An 18966-nucleotide genomic window follows, 5' to 3' on the forward strand; every position below is an offset into this window, starting at 1 on the left:
TAGACTCTCTGTTTCTCACACACACACACACACACACACACACATTAATCATAGGGCAGGTTTTTCCACTCCAGAGCCAGACAACAGTTGGCTCGTCGTCGTCGTTTACTCATTTTTCATGTCAGTCTTTTCCCCACAGAAAGCATCACTGCTGGGATTCTCTCTCATGAACAAACGGGCCTTTCAGTCTTTGCCTCTAAACATTTTAATTTCACTGGCCTCATTTAGCCTCGGTGCTGCTCTGGATGAGTTGGTGGTGTTTGTTTCAGTTGTGTGTGTGTGTGTGTGTGTGTGTGTGTGTGTGTGTGTGTGTGTGTGTGTGAGAGAGTGTGTGTTTTTGGACAGTGAAGTTGTGTTGAGTGAGCGCTGACAGACTAAATGTCCAATTTTCTCCAGCTTTGGACAGTGTTTTGCTGTGATTTTGGCGTCCTGAAGAGTGTGATTTTACTTTGAAGGTGTCTGCAGCAGTCTGAGGAGACTTTGTACCTCATTAGTTGTTTGGGTTTGTTTGCAATAACTGAGCAGGATTTACTGTGCACTGAAAACTACGACAATGTGCTGGTTGAGATTTTGTTGAGTTGATGATCTCTGCAACATGATAACATCTGGTTAACATCGTTAAGATTAGTTTAGGTAACAAAACTGGTTAGGGTTAGAATAAAGGTCATGGTTTGGGTTTAAATAAGTGACCACTAAGTGGTCACTAGACTGTAACTAAGAAGTGGAGGTAGTCATCGTGGCACGTCCCATTGGTTTGTGGACTGACGTTTTGAAGCCTTGAGTTCGGTGTTTCGGCCGTCGCCATCTTGGATTACAGCTGTTGCCCTCTGTTTTTTTGCAACCAGTGAACGGAAGTGACCCTAAATCATACTCTGCTTTATGGTCTATTTGACTCTAAATGGACCATAACTTACTAAATGAACATCATGCTGTATTGAAGAAGACTTGAAACTAGAGATTGAGACCATAAACTCATGTTTACAATGTTTACTGAGGTAATAAATCAAGAGAGAAGTAGAGTCATTTGCTCATAGACTTCTATACAACCAGAGGAGTCGCCCCCTGATGGACATTAGAAAGAATGCAAGTTTAAGCCACTTCCATATTGGCTTCACTTTACAGAACCGGAGGTTGCCTCCTGGCTAAAGCAGAAACATTTCTAAATTTACAGAAGGGTGCCGATTCTGTTTTTATAACATCTTTGTTCTGATAGTAAGTTTGTTCAAATCGCCTTAATATCCCTGTCGGAAAAAAACAAAATATCTGACCGCCACACATTTTTCTTGACCGGTCACTTGACCCTCTTGTTCGTCATATAGCAGTCCTTGCATGGGATTTCTCCTCAAACAATGCTGCTGGCTCTGCAGAGGAAGGACTCATCTGTAGCTTTTTGATGGGACGTTTGAGATTTAAGTGACCTCTCAACTTGTTTGGACGGATTCGGATGTTATGTCTTTTTAAAAAGGCTTTCAAAAGAAAATGCTCACATACTTCTTCCTGGAAAGTTAATCAGAATTAGAAGCAGATTGATATTTCAGTAGCCTTGGAATCATTAGTGAGCTGTGAAGTGATCGATGAGGTTTTTCGGGTGTCCAATCAGAAGAGCGGCTGAGAGCCAGGCCCTCTCTGCTTAATGACTCTACCATTGCCCACTTTGTCCTCAGTTTATTCTCTGGAAACCCGAGCTCCCTCCTCTGCCTCTTTCGCTGGCCTCTCACCAGCTTCTTCCAGCCTCACAGCATAATCAAGGTCCTTCACTGCATCCAAACGTCAACGTTTATGTTTAAAATGGAAAGCCATGAAATCCCAATGTTTCTCCCAACGTGTCTTTGATGGAAAATATTCCTGACACTCTGGGCATCATGTTCCTAATTATCATCAAACTGGAGTTCAGCTAGATTTACTCTCATTTAGCTCCAAGGCAGGTTTGAAAATGAAAGCCCGTCAGCTGTCAGTGTGAAGCCTATTCATTACGACGGGTCAGATTGGATTATTAACTTCACTAACGTCAGGTCTGATACTAATCTACGTTTAAAGAGCACTAAACTATGATGTTAAATCATATTGATTATGTACAAATACCTCAATTTAACCCTGTTATTTTTCTACCAAAAAGTCTGTGATGAAACTATAAAGTTATTGTTATTATCATGGTATCATGGTGTGGTGTTTGATGGATAAGAGAGGCTGCAGAGGGGGAAGAAGGAGGAAAGGATTGAAGCTGAGAAAAGAGATTTGACTTTGTCGGGTTTGGATTTAAAATTTTTGAACTGCCAAGAGGGACATCTGATTTATCTCCTCAGGCTGTTAAACGGCCTTTTAAGTAGACGTGTTCCTCAGAAGGCTCAATAAGTCAGCACACATCACAGATTTTTACCAAAAAACATATCCAGCAGCTTTTCACCTGAAGTCACTTACTGAGGCCTGATGAAGAGGAGCCGACTAACACAGGTAAAGGAGGGAAAGTGATGAGACGGACTGATACTTTAGTGGTTTAGGGAGTGTTGCATCATCACAACTACACAGAATTAGATAAAGCAATACAGCTGTATGTGACAGAAGTATCCAAAATATGGTTATTATCTTGTATTTGAGAAACAATCCATCAATCAGTGGATTCACATAAAATGAGTTGATCATAATCCAAGTATTTTAAGTAAAAACACCATATTGGAACAGTTGATGATACAAATCTAGTGTGATGCCGACTCCAGAACAGCTGGTGATAATCAGACTTCAGTCTAAAGTCTGACCTGCAGCGAAGTGTTTTTCTTAACACGTCTCCACCTGACGGAGCCTAAAGCTTAATAAGACTAATATTATATTTCATTCTTACATTAGCAAAGCCACTCTTTATTTTGGGAAACCCTGTATAACTCGGTCATGTGATCAGTTTCTGACTGACTGCAGAGTGACACTTGTGGCCCTTTGTGGATTGTTGGATTCTGTGTCGTGCAAATTCAGACAAACAAAGGCTTCTGGCAACTGAATTGGGACATAGTTAACATGTAGAGCATCTCCGCTTATTGTTGATCAGCTTATTTTTCTGACTAACTTCTCGTTGAGAGACTCGTCTGCAGGATAAAAAGCCGGGGAAGTCGTGTATGGAGTTATGAGATGACGAGAATGAAATAGAAGATAGAGAGGAGTAAAAACAGAGGGTGAAAAGAGGTAAGAGCCCTGAAGTTAGGACCGTTTTCTGTGTGTGTGAGAGTGTGTGTATATAAATGTGTGTGTGAGGCTGTGAGACGTGGCAGGACGAGGCCTGGCTAACCGGCAGATCTGTTCCATATGTTTCCTGGAGAAAGAGAGAAACAGGCAGCTCTCCTCCACCCCACCCGCAGCACAACAAGTCCTCATTTAAAAGGACCAAACGGTGGAGAAGTAAACCCTCCGCAGCACTACGTCGTCTCACCGTACCACCGCTCGGCCTCGTTCTCTGAGGACGCTGGGCATCAGTTATAGGTAAAGATGTATCTGAGGAAGAAGGCAGCTGGCAGGTGTTGGGTTTCTGGGAGTCAGCAGGGAGCGGGCTGCTGTTTGACAAGGGGCCTCCCAGACAGGCTGTGAGGGCAAAGAAAACACACACACATACACACACCATCCCGTTTTCACATCGGTTTCATCACATTCATCATTCCTGTGTGTATTTTAAAAGTTTGAATTGTTTTTGTCAGTGAGGAAAGGATGAAGAACTTTCTGTGACAGCTCCTCTCAATCAGCTCCTCCCAAAATATATATCATGAATGATATATATAATGTATGAAGACCCAATGGCCTCCTACTTTCACTGGACATCACATTAATGAAGTAGTAATACTTCTTTCAGCCCATAGTGTTGACCCGAGACTGGACGTCTTATCTGATCGTGTCCGATGGCTGCACAGCCACCGCCATTCACCTGCGGACGTACATCAACGTTTTGCATGGAGGCTCCATACACATAATGATGGCCACTTATATATATTTGTGCATGTTAATTATCTTTCGACTCTTGATCGTCTTTTTCCTGCTCCAAACTATCGTCATTATATCGGCCTTTAAGAATCCACTGCTGGTCGACTACTAGTTGAACCCACTGACAATCATCACTAACTCTGTGAGTGTTTGAGCATCTCTCTGCTTAATGCTTTTGGTACTACAACCCACAACATTACATTTTTGATTCACCGTCAGCTCTACTATGATAATATGTCAGTGTTGACAGCTTGTTGTGCTGCCCCAAAGTGCACCCCTAAATAAATCAATAATGCAGGTTTAAGCCAGTCTTCGGACTCAAGTTTTACTGGTTTTTATTAGGGGTGGGAATCACCAGAGGTCCCGCGATACAATATTATCACGATACGATATTATCATGGTACTGCGATATTATCACGATACGATATTATCACGATACGATATTATCACGGTACTTAGGTCACGATACGATATTATCACGGTACTGCGATATTATCACGGTACTTAGGTCACGATACGATATTATCACGGTACTGCGATATTATCACGATACGATATTATCACGGTACTTAGGTCACGATACGATATTATCACGGTACTGCGATATTCTGAGTATTGCGATAACATATATTACGATTTATTACTTTTTTCAACTTCAAATTATGTCCCCAAAGGAAAACTGTGTCGACGTGTTTTATCTAATAAGATAAAGTTTTCAGTCTGTTCATCTCACTTCAATCATTTTTATTGCAGGAAAATAGGATTGTCAAGCAGATAGACTGACCAACAATGTCATAAATGTTGCATGCACCTGATAAACTGAACAGTTTGCATTACAGTCTACATAGCCCAACCTAACTGAATGCAAACGTGTCTATAACTTATATAAGTAGGATATAAGAGTTGTATAACTCAGTATAACTTGCGATGCATGGACGTCGAGGGCAGAGAGCCAGTTGTGCGCTGCACTCTCCCCATGAGCCTGGCTACTGTTGGCAGATTTAACCCCGTTGTGAGGCCAGATTGAGCGTGTGAGCGAAACACTTCACATGCAGGAATCCCGCTAACTGAACGGCAACGCCCATGTTAGAAACGTTGTTACAACCACCAGGTTTTTGTCAGCAATTCTTGTGCTGCATTCTGCAGGAGGTCTGTAATGTTTGCCCCGGTGTGATTTACGTGTACTGCTCTAGTTTGGAGAACGAGAGACAGCAGTCACCAGTCCTCTGAGATATTGTGCTGTTGTAGTCACATAGGAATCCACAAGTTAATGCAACTCTTTCTGCTGTACTCAAAGACTCCTCAACTTTAAGCTTCACTTCTCTGTAGGGCTTAAGCACGACTGTGTCGGTGAAAAAACGCCGTGACGGAGTCATATCCATGTGTCATATTCATGCGTCATATTCATCATATCCTTCTTCCCTTCCTTGTTAAAAAAAATCCAAAATAAGTCCAGACGTCTGATTTAAACGCGGACGGTGCATTTCTGATTTCTTTCTCCGATGTCTCCATCTTTGTTTTGACCAACTTCCTACCAATCACGCTGACCCGGGACCTTTGCTGACCTTGCCAGAAAACAACTCGGCACCATCTAGTGGACTGAAAAAGCAATTGATTTTATTTTTCTAGTAAAAAATTTTTTTATAGTTTATATAATAAAAGATCGATACTTGGCGTCCGTGTATCGATACAATATCGCCACGCAAAATATCACGATACTATGCTGTATCGATTTTTTTTCTCCTACCCCCTAGTTTTTATTGATGAATCTAAACATCAGGGTCCTGTGTGCCGTCTCGTCATTGAAGGATTGGTTTGAATTAGAAGTGAGCTGGTTCGATAAGGAGCTTCTGCAGTTTGGGTAAATTCAGTTTCCAAATCATCACTGAGATAAGAGACGCCTTTCATTATAAACAACAACCTAACAATAATAACTTAACAACATACTCCGATTAAGATACAATAGAGCAAACTCCATCAGCTGATGAAGGCCGTGTGATACGATTGAAAGCTCTGGATAAATCTTGTTACTGGACCTTGAATTTGGGATTGTTTTGTTTTAAATAATTTACTCAACAATGAAAGTTGTCTTCAATTAAAGATATATATCTTGTTGTTTTTTGTTACTTTACCACCTGCCTTACGTCATGTTTGCCCTACCGTATGAGCCGCAAAGTAGATTTGGTGTGTTTATATTTTAGACACAGTTTTTGATGGCGATGCAGGACTGTAACCCAAACAGACACGTCAGTGTATCTTTGTTTGTTCAAGTTCAGATCCCATCAGTTCCTGAGATACCAAATCTGTCTGAAAAAAGTCTTTGTCATGAATAGTCTCTGTACGTACTGTACCGTTCACTATTAATGAGATGTTGTAAAGTACCAGACCTCTCATCTTTTCACTGTTTTCTAAATTACACCAAAAAGTAAGCCAATGCGGAAGTGCCAAAAACTGCAGTTCATCAGACGGCCACTTGAGGTTGTCTCCAAAAGCAAATCAATTCTCTCACACACTCACTCACTCACTCACTCACTCACACTCGATCAACATCCAGACCTCCACAGACCCCAACAGCACTGCCTTTAACTCTTTAGTGTGCAGTGACACCTGCTGGTTGATAAAGGAACAGCTCCTCTGGATTTCAGCAGCCTTAGCAGCACTATAGCATGTTAAAGCTACTAAAGGAAAAATAACAATGAACATACGTATACTGTAGGTATGTGACCGGGCAGCCAGACGTCTCCTGTCTGTACCTTTAACTCACAAGATCTGTGGTTTGGTCAGATGGTCGGACAGTACGAGGCATTTCAAGACGTAATCTTGGGCTCGGAAAACTGTTGATGGACATTTTTTTACAATTTTCTGACATTTTATATTCGACTATTGATGACTATGTTATTTGTAACCATTAATCTATAAAACCGTGCAGCTCCTCTAAGAATACAATCCACTTGTGACTCTATTTGGTTTGAGATTCCGAGTGTTCAAACACCATTTTGCCTTTTTAAACTCAGTTCATGCAATGTCTGTAAACTATGTAGTGTTGACGAGTCCTAATCTTCAGTACTATAATATCTTACAAACCAGCACGTTGCCCATTGATCTTTGAAGATACTTTATTTCATCCAAGCTTTGTCTCACATGTTGAGTCAAATTAATTCATATAGCCTGAAATCACAAGATATGACAATAATAGCTCAAATAACAAAATCAAACGTTAACTTTCCAACTCGAACCCACTTTCATTTTGACAAAAAGTAACAACATACACGGGGAGGTGTTCCAGGTTTATTTAAAGACATTCTAAATAAATATCGCACCATTTCAGAGGAGAGAGCACTGGAGAAACAGGAAGCTGTTTGTAGGGAGGATGCTCTTAGACGTCCCAGGTTGGGCCTTTCAATAATAACTGTAGTTCACTTGGTTGCTATAGTTCAGAAAAACAAAGTCACATTTTGAGTTGGCATCAAGGACGATGTATAATCTTCTAAATACAAACAATACAGACATGCAGTGAGATAATATAAAACAAGCACATAAAGACAAACATGGGGCTTCAAAGTGACTTATTGCATTAAATAATGCAGCGTCATTCATTGACTGTACAGACTTGAGCTGGAAGGGACGTATGTTTAAAAGAAAGTGTTTTTTCTCTGGCCATATAGTGACTCTTTATGATGATTAACTTAAAAGAAGGCAAATATAATACATAATAAAAATGCAAAAGAGGGAAAAAGTATTTTGTTTGGAAAGGTTTCTACTCAATATCTCATTAAAATGTCTTTTTCTAAGCTAGAATGAAAATAACTCTTTTGTTAAAAAGGCATCAGCATGTAGTTTTACTCAAATCAGGTTATTTGGTGATTTTGCTCAAAAAGTGACCAGAGGGAGGCGCTTTATTCCTTGGAAAGTTTACAGAGCAAAAGCCAAGGACAACCTCACACAATGTGAACACTTGTTGAATTTGATCATGATCTACAGATGTTTATGTTATTTTGTCCTCCCCCTGTATACTGTCTTTTCGGCAGCAACATCCAGACTAGTTATTTTTATTTAGTGTAAATTATACCAGCATTCAACAACATGTGCTACACTTTCTAATATACATCAATATAATGCCATTTCTCTAATTTCCTGAAAACTTTAGAAATCCAGTTTCATCTTGTTTTATTTATCAGAATTATTATCCTCAACTCCTTCCTTTATAATGAGGATATCGGCAGTTCTTCATGTCTGATCCGTCTGCGACGCGTCGTCTCCTCTCTCTACTTCCTGAAGTTCCCGAGCTGAACGCCCCTCCGTCCGGTCACGCAGCGGAAGGTGGCGGGCTGGATGTCCCAGTACTTAACAGGGTTGGCGAACAGACTGATGCCCGTGTACAGGTTCTTCTTCACGCTGGCCGTGATGGGACAGAAGTCGTTGACGCCCACGCTGCTGATTTTATTGCCGTGGAGATAAATCACCTAAACAGACAAAGAGGATTTCTTTCAACGAGTTATTTTATCTGCTTTGTCGGTAAACAACCGTGATTGGGAGTTCTGTTTTAAAGCTGCTTAACTGCTACCGTGGAAACTCAGGATCACAACCTTTAGAGTCAGAAAGTTGGGCATCATTTTATGACTCCAGGCTGCTGAGTGGAAGGGAACTGATGTATTTGAGATGGCTCACAACCTCACTGTTCCCTTCCGTTACTCATGTGACAACGGCGTAGTATGAGCTGCACATGGAATACTAAAAGAAGACTTTATTCTTCTACTTTAGCTACACTAGGAGATAAGATCGGTGCAGCATTGGCTCTTTTCACAGCAGCCATTTTTAAATGTCATTGAAGGGTAAACAGGTGTGATTAATAATCATCCATTTTGTGCATCCCGGCTCTCTAGAATGGCTGCGACGTACTAAATAGAACGGGACCATAATTGATTTTCATCAATAGCACCTTTATTTACTTTGCTGTGACATGTCCAATGGATGCTGTGGGCCTATTGGCTGGACCAGACTTTAGCGGTAACAAACGGGAACTGATCCCACCTGGATTTAGCAGACTATTTACATTCTACGATGATGAACCAACCGATAGAATGATATGATGGATAGAAGCAGCTGAAAGGAGTTTTCTGTCTGGACTCAGTCTTAGAAACCAGATGAGAACTTGGACATCTGGAAGGGGTTTGGAGTAAAAAACAACTTCTCCTCTGCAGTGAGATGAAGATTGATTAAAAGGAGTCAATTGAGGTGGTTCAGTCATGTGATCATGATGCCTCCCTGAGGAGGTTTTGGCCTTGGACATGGAAGAATAGAGATATTCTGTGATGAGCTGGAGGACACGACCATGGAGAAGGAGGTCTGTGCTACATAGCTAGTTAGCCTTCTAAAGAACATTTAGAATTCTCATTTCTATACGTCCAGCACAGAGATGGGTCCATGTCATGTTTAGCTTAGCTTTGCATAAAGAGATAATCTACCTCCAAAGCTGTATGATTTGTATAAATAGAAATATTAAATGGAGAAGTTGGCGTTGGAGCGGTTTGATGACAACAACACGCAGCATCTCAGATGTTCTTTCTCATAGGGTGCAAGCTTTGAGCCCTTTCCCGCTACACCCAACAGATGAACTTTATTCTACTGACACTTATCACAGTGTCTGTGTCTCACCTGGAGGTAGCGCAGGGAGTTGAGGCTCGGTGGGATCTTTTTCAGACGGTTGTTGTCCAGATGGATCTCACGGACGCTTGGAATATTGGCTAAGCTGCCATTTTCTATGTACTTGATCTGGTTAAAACCGAGTCCTAGCCTGCAAAAATGGCAAAACATAGTTGACAGGTACACTAGCAGCACTATTAAATATAAATCATCAACTCAAACATCAAAATGTCAAAAAAACATCAAATGAACTTGGAGTTTGGAAGAAGAGTCTTAATCTGAAAAACGGTCTGTTTCCAGGATAAAATGTGGCTGGTTTTCACCTCTTCAGGTTCTTATATCTGATGAAGTCTTCTATTTCCACCTTGGCGATCTTATTGTAGTCCAGGCTCAGCTCTGTGATGGAGGTTGGGAGGTCTGGGAGATACAAAACACACCAAACATAACCAATGTAAAAGGTGGATTAAACACACTTTTACTTGATTACTTGCTGAGGTTAGCTGTGTTTGCCTCATTTAGTTGTACACTGTAGGTCCAGAGTCATTATACTCTCGGTGGTTGACTGGATGTGAAAGAAGAGTTGAAATAAGCGTAACATCAAGCATCAGATAAGCGTAACATGAGGTGTGTGATGTTGTACCTTTTGGCACAGCAGTGAGTTTGGCCTCTGCGATACCGATGTACAGGGTAGACAAGCCGTTAAAAGCTCCCAGTCCAATCCCACTGTTGGCCAGAGGGTTGGCACCCAGCTCTGTTGGGACGAGCACAAAACATCTGGTTTAATTATTAAAAATCCATAATCCATGTCCTAATTACATTAGAGAACATACATCAGTTTGAGGACTTGGTGGCCTGGTAAAGTTTCAAACCAAAGTTTGTTCAGCACCTCTCTCTAGTTAAAGAATGATTCAATTAAATGAATAATTAACTGCTGCAGCGTTTGCCTGCAGACCTCTGCTTGGCAAAGGACGGGACACATCTGGCCTATGAGAGAATTGATGATTGCTAATCAGATATGGGATTGAAACCAGGTCTTACCCAGCACATGGAGTTTCCTCAGGCCTTTGAATGCATCCTTCTGGATCCTGGTGATCTTGTTTTCATGGAAGCGGAGCTCGATGACGTTGGGAGGCAGGTTCGCGGGGATCTCAGTGAGCAGGTTGTAGGACAGGTACAGCAGTCTGAGATGGTCCATGTTTCTGAAGGCCTTGGGGTGAATCTTGGAGATCTTGTTGTTGATCAGAAACAGACCCTGATGTGGTGAATAGAAGGTGAATAAAACAGTTGTTTGTTGCTGCATTTCTTACAGCAGGTGTAAGAATGGAATTTTTGTCAAACTACTGTTTCCAAGGTCCAGAATGAACAAGCTAGAAGAAGATAAAGATAGACAATATGAAAGGTTTGTTCTGACATCATTATTGACAAATTCTCTCTGAAAAGAACAAAACTAGATTCAATGAACAGAATAATAATTGATCAAATTTAAAGGGGATTTTTTTCTATTAGAAAGTGTTGACATGCACTGATTATTTTTCTGTCTGAATATACCTTTATTCACCCTCAGTTTTAGTTCCTGTCTCTTTAAACTCCTAAAAACCACCAATCTGCTATGATGGGCTTGCAAGGAAAAATATGGTGAACCTTTTGCAAAGGTAGTTCTCAAGCCATGGGTCGAGATACTAACATTGTGGGGGTAAATTCTAATGAGCCTGCATGTGACGGAGCAAGGGGAGACAAATCTGAACGGCTGGTTGAATCACATGTTTTCTGATTCAGGCAGCCTACAAAACACTGACTGGGTTTTCTTATTTCACAGTTTGTGGACAGGTAGGAACTCTAGATACCCAAATGTATGTGCACAAGCATATGTCCCCTTTAAACGCACCGTCCAACACTTGATGACGAGCCGCTGTATTAGCACAAAGCTACAGATTGTTCTCACTTTGTTTGCTTTGATACAGATGATCCAGAGTTTTAAGCTTTGATGTGGTTTATTCCCAACAGGAAGAACATCAGCGAGATCAGAGACGACCCCTCTGTAACCGCCCCTTCTCCTTAACTGGGAGTAAGTACAGATGGGCTGTAATCTCACGAGGCTGCAGGCTACATTTGGACTGAAGTAGTGAGCTTTAGTGAGTCTGGCTCATATAAAGTTCTCAACCAAATCTAAGCATTTTGTAGATGGAAGTAGTCGTAGGAAGTCATTGGTTAGACGCTGGATCTGATGTCATGCTCTGAAATGTTTACACTTGTGCAGGTGCAGTAGAGCAGACGATGGATGTGAACAGGCTGCGTTCTTTCCAGAGAAGTCTGCTGATTTTCTTGTTAATTTTGGCTCGACAGATGCAAATGTTGAGAGTAGGAAAAACCCGGAATAATTGCAATTCTTATCTTTCATGATTCTGAATCGATGTTGAGGTGGAACACAGACCGCATATGACTTGTGTTACAAGCACTAGAAAGACAAGGAGATGTTTCAAGTCTGTTTCCTTTTGTTTCACGTGCATACTATCAGTGATCGTGTGGTGAGCTCTGAGTGCTGCTAAAGCACGGTTGAGCTACACTCAATTACGTTTCTCAATCAAGCGGTAACTTCTGGTTCTGAAAAGTGAAGTCAATGCTAAAGTGCCTTAAACCTGCATTCTCTCTAATGTCCATCAGGGGGCGACTCCTCTGGTTGTATAGAAGTCTATGAGAAAATGACTCTACTTCTCACTTGATTTATTACCTCAGTAAACATTGTAAACATGAGTTTATGGTCTCAACCTCCAGTTTCAAGTCTTCTTCAATACAGCATGATGTTCATTTAGTAGATTATCGTCCATTTAGAGTCAAATAGACCATAAAGCAGGGTATGCTTTAGGGCGGGGCTACCTTGTTCTTTTTTTTTCCTCTCAGGTCACATCTTCAACTAGTCACTTCTCGTCACATGGTACTTGGTAAGAGTTCCTTAGTGGTTTTGAATTGGTCAAAATGAAACCAGACTGAACTGTGCTGATGTGTGGACCCCCATTGTTTGTCACAGCGGGTCGTTTTAGTTGGTAGGAGAAAGATTGACACTAATCATCCCATAGATTAGTACAAACACTGACTGATGCAGTAACCAACTTGACTGTGTGCAGGATAAACCAGCTCTGAAGCTTTCTCTTACGTAAAGCTTGTGGAGGCCTTTAAAGTCGTTCTCCTTGATCTCAGTGATGTCATTGTTTTGGAGGTCTAGTATCACGGTGTCTTCAGGAATCTTCTCAGGAACAGAGATCTCACCTGTCGACAGGAACACAAGCACCTCATTAAACACCAGCAAGTTGGAGCAAAAGTGATGAAAATCGGAGCTCATGCGGCACCAATGTGAGATGCACAAGAGAAGAAGTAGTTGAGTTTTACGATTATTTACATGAAGTCTATTAAGAGTATTTTCAAGTATTAAGAGACAAACTAAGACATTACTGGTTTTAGTTTGTTCTTGTCATGGTATATGTAGACAAGAAGAAAAATATAGAACTCCAAACTGTCACTGATAATCTTAAATGGTGAGCTTTATAGTTTGTGATTAGATGAAAGAACAAGCCTTTATCAAAACACTGTTTACAGTAACATGTGGATCCAGATGTGTTCATACTGTGTTCTCATCAGGGGGGTCGTGACATACCGGTGTTGGTGATAACCATGATATTTAAGAAATTAAATGACATAATGTTAATAGTAGCCATATGATAATATTGTGTAAATAATCCATAATATCATATTGATCAATCATACAGTTATGGTTACTGACTTCTCTTCACCTCCCTTCACTTGTATTTTGAATGTAAATCGTTTGGCAAAAAATTTGACAAAACTAAGCTAAAGATGAATTTGACAGATAGCATTATTTGTTTTCTTCAAAATCTTTTCCATATATCACGATAACATCGTTTTTGTGAGTTTCTTTTTGGCCACAAACATAAAGTGATGGCCCTCGTTCTCACCCTGGTCTGAGCACTGCACCACTCTGGGTGAGCAATGGCAACCAGCTGGACAGTTGTCGTCATAATTGTCATCATTATCATCTTCTTCACTGTCATCGTCCTCATCGCTCGAATCAGCCATCATGATGTCATAGTTTCTCATGAAGTCCAAGGCATTGATTGACTGGTAGGGTTTGGCGTTGCCGAGGGCCAGCAGGCAAAGCAGGAGGAAGACCCTCATGTTTTAATACCAGGAAGAGCTGTGGGAGGAGACAGAGGTTTAGGTTATAGATCTAAAAGTAATAGACAGGACTAGACTGTGATGTCATCGTGGCACTGAGGAAATAACCCGTTCAAGCTGTGAAATGATTTTTCTTTGTTTTTTCACTGGAGAATGATGTCTTTGTGTGCATTCAGGAAAAAATGTACTTATTAAGCAGCACTACAACAGGACACGACCCGATTAGACTGGATTTAATTAGGACGCAGCTCGACTTGAGTCTCGGGTTGGTCTCAGTTGATAGGAGCCAAGGGAAGCCTTCTTTATTGTGCACAAACTCACAGCGCCATTTAAATGTAGCTTCACATGAACATCAGCTTCTGTATGTTTGAGAGAAGAGGCGCTGAACCACATGAAGCTGAACCCTAATCACCCTTTTCCCTCAACGTTTGCTTTAAATAGTGTAAAGTCCTTCCAAAGTTCTTAATAACTAGTAACAAGTTTCAAATGAGTGATTTACTTTCACCCTTTAAACTCAGCTAGTTAAGCATTGTGATGATAATGTGTCACTTGGTTTCAAGACTCACCTCCTTCTAGTACACAGCAGCTCATTTCAATGTTTATAAAGATTAGATCTCAGCTGTTTCACTCTTGTTACATACAACTAAAACACCTCAACCCCTCTGTACGCTTAAACTCATTTTAAGTCCTTCATCATTCCCTCTCTTCATTCTCCTTCAGCTGCTCCTTTGTTTAACAGCCAGCAATCAGTGTTGGCAACTAGTAAACTACAGGTTATTAGTAGTTAAACTATATTTTGCAGAAGCTTGCTGGTAGTTCAACTAGATTCATATTTGCACAGTGATTCAGGTGGTTTCGGTCATTTTCTGAGTAGTTAACTACTGAAACTACAAATCATATTTGGCCACACACAGAAACGCCCCGTCGCCTTTATCTTTCAAACCAAACTATATTTCAAGTAGAGGTAGGTTTGCTGTTCAACTTCATCCAGTTTGAAGTACTTGGTAGCTTGTAAAACTATTCTCAAAGTAGCTTCCCCAATTCTGCCAGAAACACTGTTCATCAATCAATAAAGCTTAGTAATCCCACCGTAATGTCTTCAGACACTGCATCCTCTAACAAGTAGTCAATACTTTAATGTTGTAGCTAGTTGAGGTGGAGCTGATTTCAACTACTTCATATACTTTTGGGTAGTTAAATCTGTAATAATGCATTATATGTTATTATCTGACCGCATGTTTTGTATGTCAAATCGCAATGTAGGATCTATACCTGCAAAATACATGTGGTGAAGTAAAAATAACCCTTGTTGAATATGTGCCACGAAGACTTAAGACACAATGACGACTAAAGGAGGTCCAACCTGGTACTAGCGAGGTGTACCTAATAAAGTGGCCAGTGAGTGTATATCTAAGTAGTTAGAGTACTTTAGCAGACTTGCTATCAACATTCTAGAGTGTATAAAACTGGAGTAACGGTACTAATGTCCCCTCAGATCCACCAGTTGCGTGTCTGTTTCACAGCCCTCATATTAATGTGATCCAGGAAGTTATTGTTAAAACAGTGCGCGGTGAAAGGAGACGCTGAGCTCCTCCACTGATCGCTTTCAATAAGTGCTGCTGGTTTTTCTATCAGCATTTCCACGAAGCTCTGAAAAAGCTTCCCTGGAAATGAGTTCTTGCAGCCAACATAAATGTTTCTCAGCTGTCACCTATTCGGCATCTGCGGTGATTCACAGGATGATTTACACGTCTTCCTCTATTCCACATTCACACAGCCAGCAGAGAGAGGCCGAGGTCGCCTGGTTGGCTGCGTGCTTCAAGTAATCTTCAAACCTTCAGTCGTCCCACAAATATGTGGTGGTGGTCGAGCAGCCTGCTGCAGCAGCAAATAGTGTTCAGCAGCAGAGACCCTTCCTCTGCAGCCAGACTCCTTTGGTCCTCATCTGCACATTCAGCACAAACGAGGCTTTTTTCTTAATGTGTGTTTTGCAAATGAACTTGGTGGGTTTTGCATTTGAACAACTTGGCAGTGAGTTGGAGATATTTCACTTGTTTAATGTTTTTTCCTGTCGCTTACTCAAACAAGCCTTGAGAACCGATCCAATAAATCTGAATCCACTCCGGTCAGACTGGTGAAGGTGCTTTTAATTACAGTCTGCATTATAATCAGTTCTCTGGAGGTTTTATATTTCATAAAACAGCCTTTGTCCCCTCTGATCCCTGCAGTCTCACATATATGTCCCTACCACTTGTGGCTGCAGCTGTGGATTACTTTTTTATTATTTGGGTAAAATTTAAATCTATAAAATGTCAGATAACAGTCAAAAATGTCCATCCTAGTTAAATAGAGCTGAAGTCGTGTCTTGTTTATGTTCTCTGGAACCAGAGAACATTTGGCAAGTCAAAAGATTCTGCTTTTAAAATACAATTTTTTATAATTGACAATTACTGCTAACTAATTTCATTGTTTCTGCACTTTCATACAAGTGGAATATCTTTGTGCTTTGTACTGACTTGTAGGTCATTAAGACACATTTCCTTTATGTGTTTGTTGCATTTACAATTTGTAATAAACTGTTCTCCATAATCTCCAAAATTACTTTAGCATTTCTGTCAAATGAGAGCTTCCTCAATTTAAACCCCAGAAAGGAAACACATGAAAGACCCGAGCATTCAATATTAAACTCAACCATTAAACATCATGTAGTTCACTTAAAAGATGATCCACAGACTTCCACATTCCTGTAAATTGATCTTGTGTTCTGAAGCTTGCATGCAAATCAAACTCACTCAGAAATAAGTACATTTGAAATATTCTCTCTTAAAATACATATATTTTTCCTACAATACAGACCAAGATCAGCTGGTAAAATGTTCATTTTCAGACATTTGCCGCCGCTGACATACAGGAGAAGTCCTGTAAACTGACAACTAAGAGATGCTGCATCGTCTGAAAATATCATGCCAGATTGAATAGTTAAATACTTGAAAAGATGAGTTTAGTTTTTTTGTTAATAAATAATGGGTGTGTCCTACCTCAGCCGTCAGGTGTGTTTGTGTCCTGGTTTAAACCCCCACAGTGAGCAGAGCAGCAGCAGCAGGGTCCAGCTGGAGGGCTGAGAGTTGAATCCTCAGTCAATACATTCCCAGTGAATGGAGAACAGCATCACCCTCTCTCACCAGAAATAAAAAAAAAACTGCCCCCAGAACACCCCCACCGACGGAAAACCAGCGCTGTTCGGGTGAGAGGTTCAGTTTCAGTTGAGAGCTGTTGACTGTGTCAGTGATCAGACTGTCTGTACGTCTCGGGGACTACATTTAAAAAGGCTTTGTTGGGACTTCGTCATGTGCTTTTCATCAGGAGCTCTGAAGTGATGCCAGGATCGTTAGCTTCAGACTCCTGACTGTATAGAAAAGTACAGGTAGGTCTGTCACCTCCCCTGCCTTCACGGCCGGCTGCCATATTAAATATTTCACATCAACATGAACGGTTCCTACACTCTGGCCTGTTGGCTCTGGGTTAAACGAGGAGAGTGGGTCTGTACAGATGTTTGGGTTTTCTCAGTGACGTGAGGATGGAGGTGAGCCGGCCCTGCAGGAGATTTTTAGGATGAATGCCGTCTGAACTTCTTCATCTGGCTGCTTCATAGTAACTGACTTCCCTAAACAAAGAGCCGAGGCTGCCATGTTGACCTATTTTGATTAGGGTGGCACATTTAATCGAAATTTCACTCTTCGTCTTTGGTGTCGTTATTTTCAAAGTTTCTCTTTTTCAGCAGTGACAGTTCTACCTTCGTAGACTAGTTGCTAAAGATAATATCCCCATACAGTGTGGATCTTTCTATAATACTCTACTGAAGTCTGAATAAAGCTGACTTTACTTTAAACAATGGATGAAGCCAACGAAGGCTTATTCTGTAGATTCATTCCTCGAAAATTAGTAAAACCAAACTAGGAGCAACTAGCATTTCACAGGCAATTAAAAAAGTCCAGAATGCTGAATGACTTGTCAGCAGTGTGGTCTCCTGACTTAAGGTGGTACAAGTTACCATCAGAATAGATTTCCTCCTTATTCGAAAGCAGAGAAAAGAGAAACGGAGCAGATGCCTTGCAACATCCAACCAACATTATGTGCTTAGTGTTCTGCATGATGTGCAGTTTGACGAGGCACAACAATCATTACATTTGAAGTAGAAATGAGAAATACCTCCAAAGACTGGAAAAGCTTACAGGAGCTGCTCGTCAGGGGTTCACGTGTTACACTATTCCTCTTTCCATTCAGTGCTGGTATTTTCTGCTGAGCTCAGCTGGAACGGCGCTATGAGACACAACTTATGGCTGAGTCAGACGGTCCAAATATTCCCCGGTTTGGCAGTCGGACAAACCGAAATGGGAGCCGGTCTGTGTTCTGGTTTCAACGCATCTTCTCTGTGAGGAAACCATATTTTCCAATCCATCAGAGATCTGGTTAAATGATCATCTCATCAAAAAGAAGCCTGTCGAGCTCTCCCATGTTCATTTTTTGAAGGTGATTCATGAATTCAAAAATGTCTGAAAGTAACTTTATCATTTGTTTTTCCGACCAGCAGTTTGAAACTCTCCCATTGAATTACACATCACAAGCAACAAGGCTCCCGCTCTTCTTCACTGGTTAACCTCCTATAGGTTTGTTTTTAGTTTGTTGTCTTGTTTCTAGGGGTCGTTTTGTGATGTGATCTTTATTTTATTTATATATAATATCTATCGATCCATATATTTTATTGTCATCTTATGCCATATTTTGCATTCTCTGTTTTATGTGGTTCGTATCTATCTTTACGTTATTATTGACTACTGTTTGGACGTCTGGACACTGTTGAAAAATATTACAAAATTGAAAAAGCATGAACAATACATCATCAAGACGTCGGAACGTTTTTGATCTCGCCAGTAGTGAGTAAGCTGCCTGATCACCATGACAGAGTTTATTGTGTAGATGTTTTTTAATCGGACATCAATACAGCCAAGCCAATACAGTTTGAGCTTTAGGTCATCTACCTCACATTTCAAAAGTCCACTGTTAGCTCCCATGATCTAAAAGTCCACTGTTAGCTCCCATGACCTAAAAGTCCACTGTTGGCTCCCATGACCTAAAAGTCCACTGTTGGCTCCATGATCTAAAAGTCCACTGTTGGCT

At 40.9% G+C, this 18966-nt stretch overlaps 2 protein-coding genes across 2 annotated transcripts in view; one reads left to right on the plus strand and one right to left on the minus strand.

Annotated features, from left to right (window-relative positions):
* The window catches only part of cenpp (centromere protein P), an 87076-nt gene that overhangs the window by 33607 nt on the left and 34503 nt on the right, over nt 1-18966 (plus strand). The window lies entirely within an intron of this gene.
* On the minus strand, nt 7774-13845 carry aspn (asporin (LRR class 1)). Its single transcript, XM_031860586.1, has 7 exons — nt 13569-13845; nt 12752-12864; nt 10639-10852; nt 10241-10351; nt 9924-10017; nt 9613-9751; nt 7774-8420 (listed from the first exon to the last, which is right to left on the minus strand). Exons 1-7 carry the CDS (start codon nt 13786-13788, stop codon nt 8223-8225), a joined length of 1089 nt encoding a protein of 362 aa, XP_031716446.1. The 5' UTR covers nt 13789-13845; the 3' UTR covers nt 7774-8222.

Source organism: Anarrhichthys ocellatus, unplaced genomic scaffold, assembly GCF_004355925.1.
Source record: "Anarrhichthys ocellatus isolate YVR2014 unplaced genomic scaffold, GSC_Weel_1.0 scaffold1, whole genome shotgun sequence".
Classification (NCBI taxonomy): Eukaryota; Metazoa; Chordata; class Actinopteri; order Perciformes; family Anarhichadidae; genus Anarrhichthys; species Anarrhichthys ocellatus.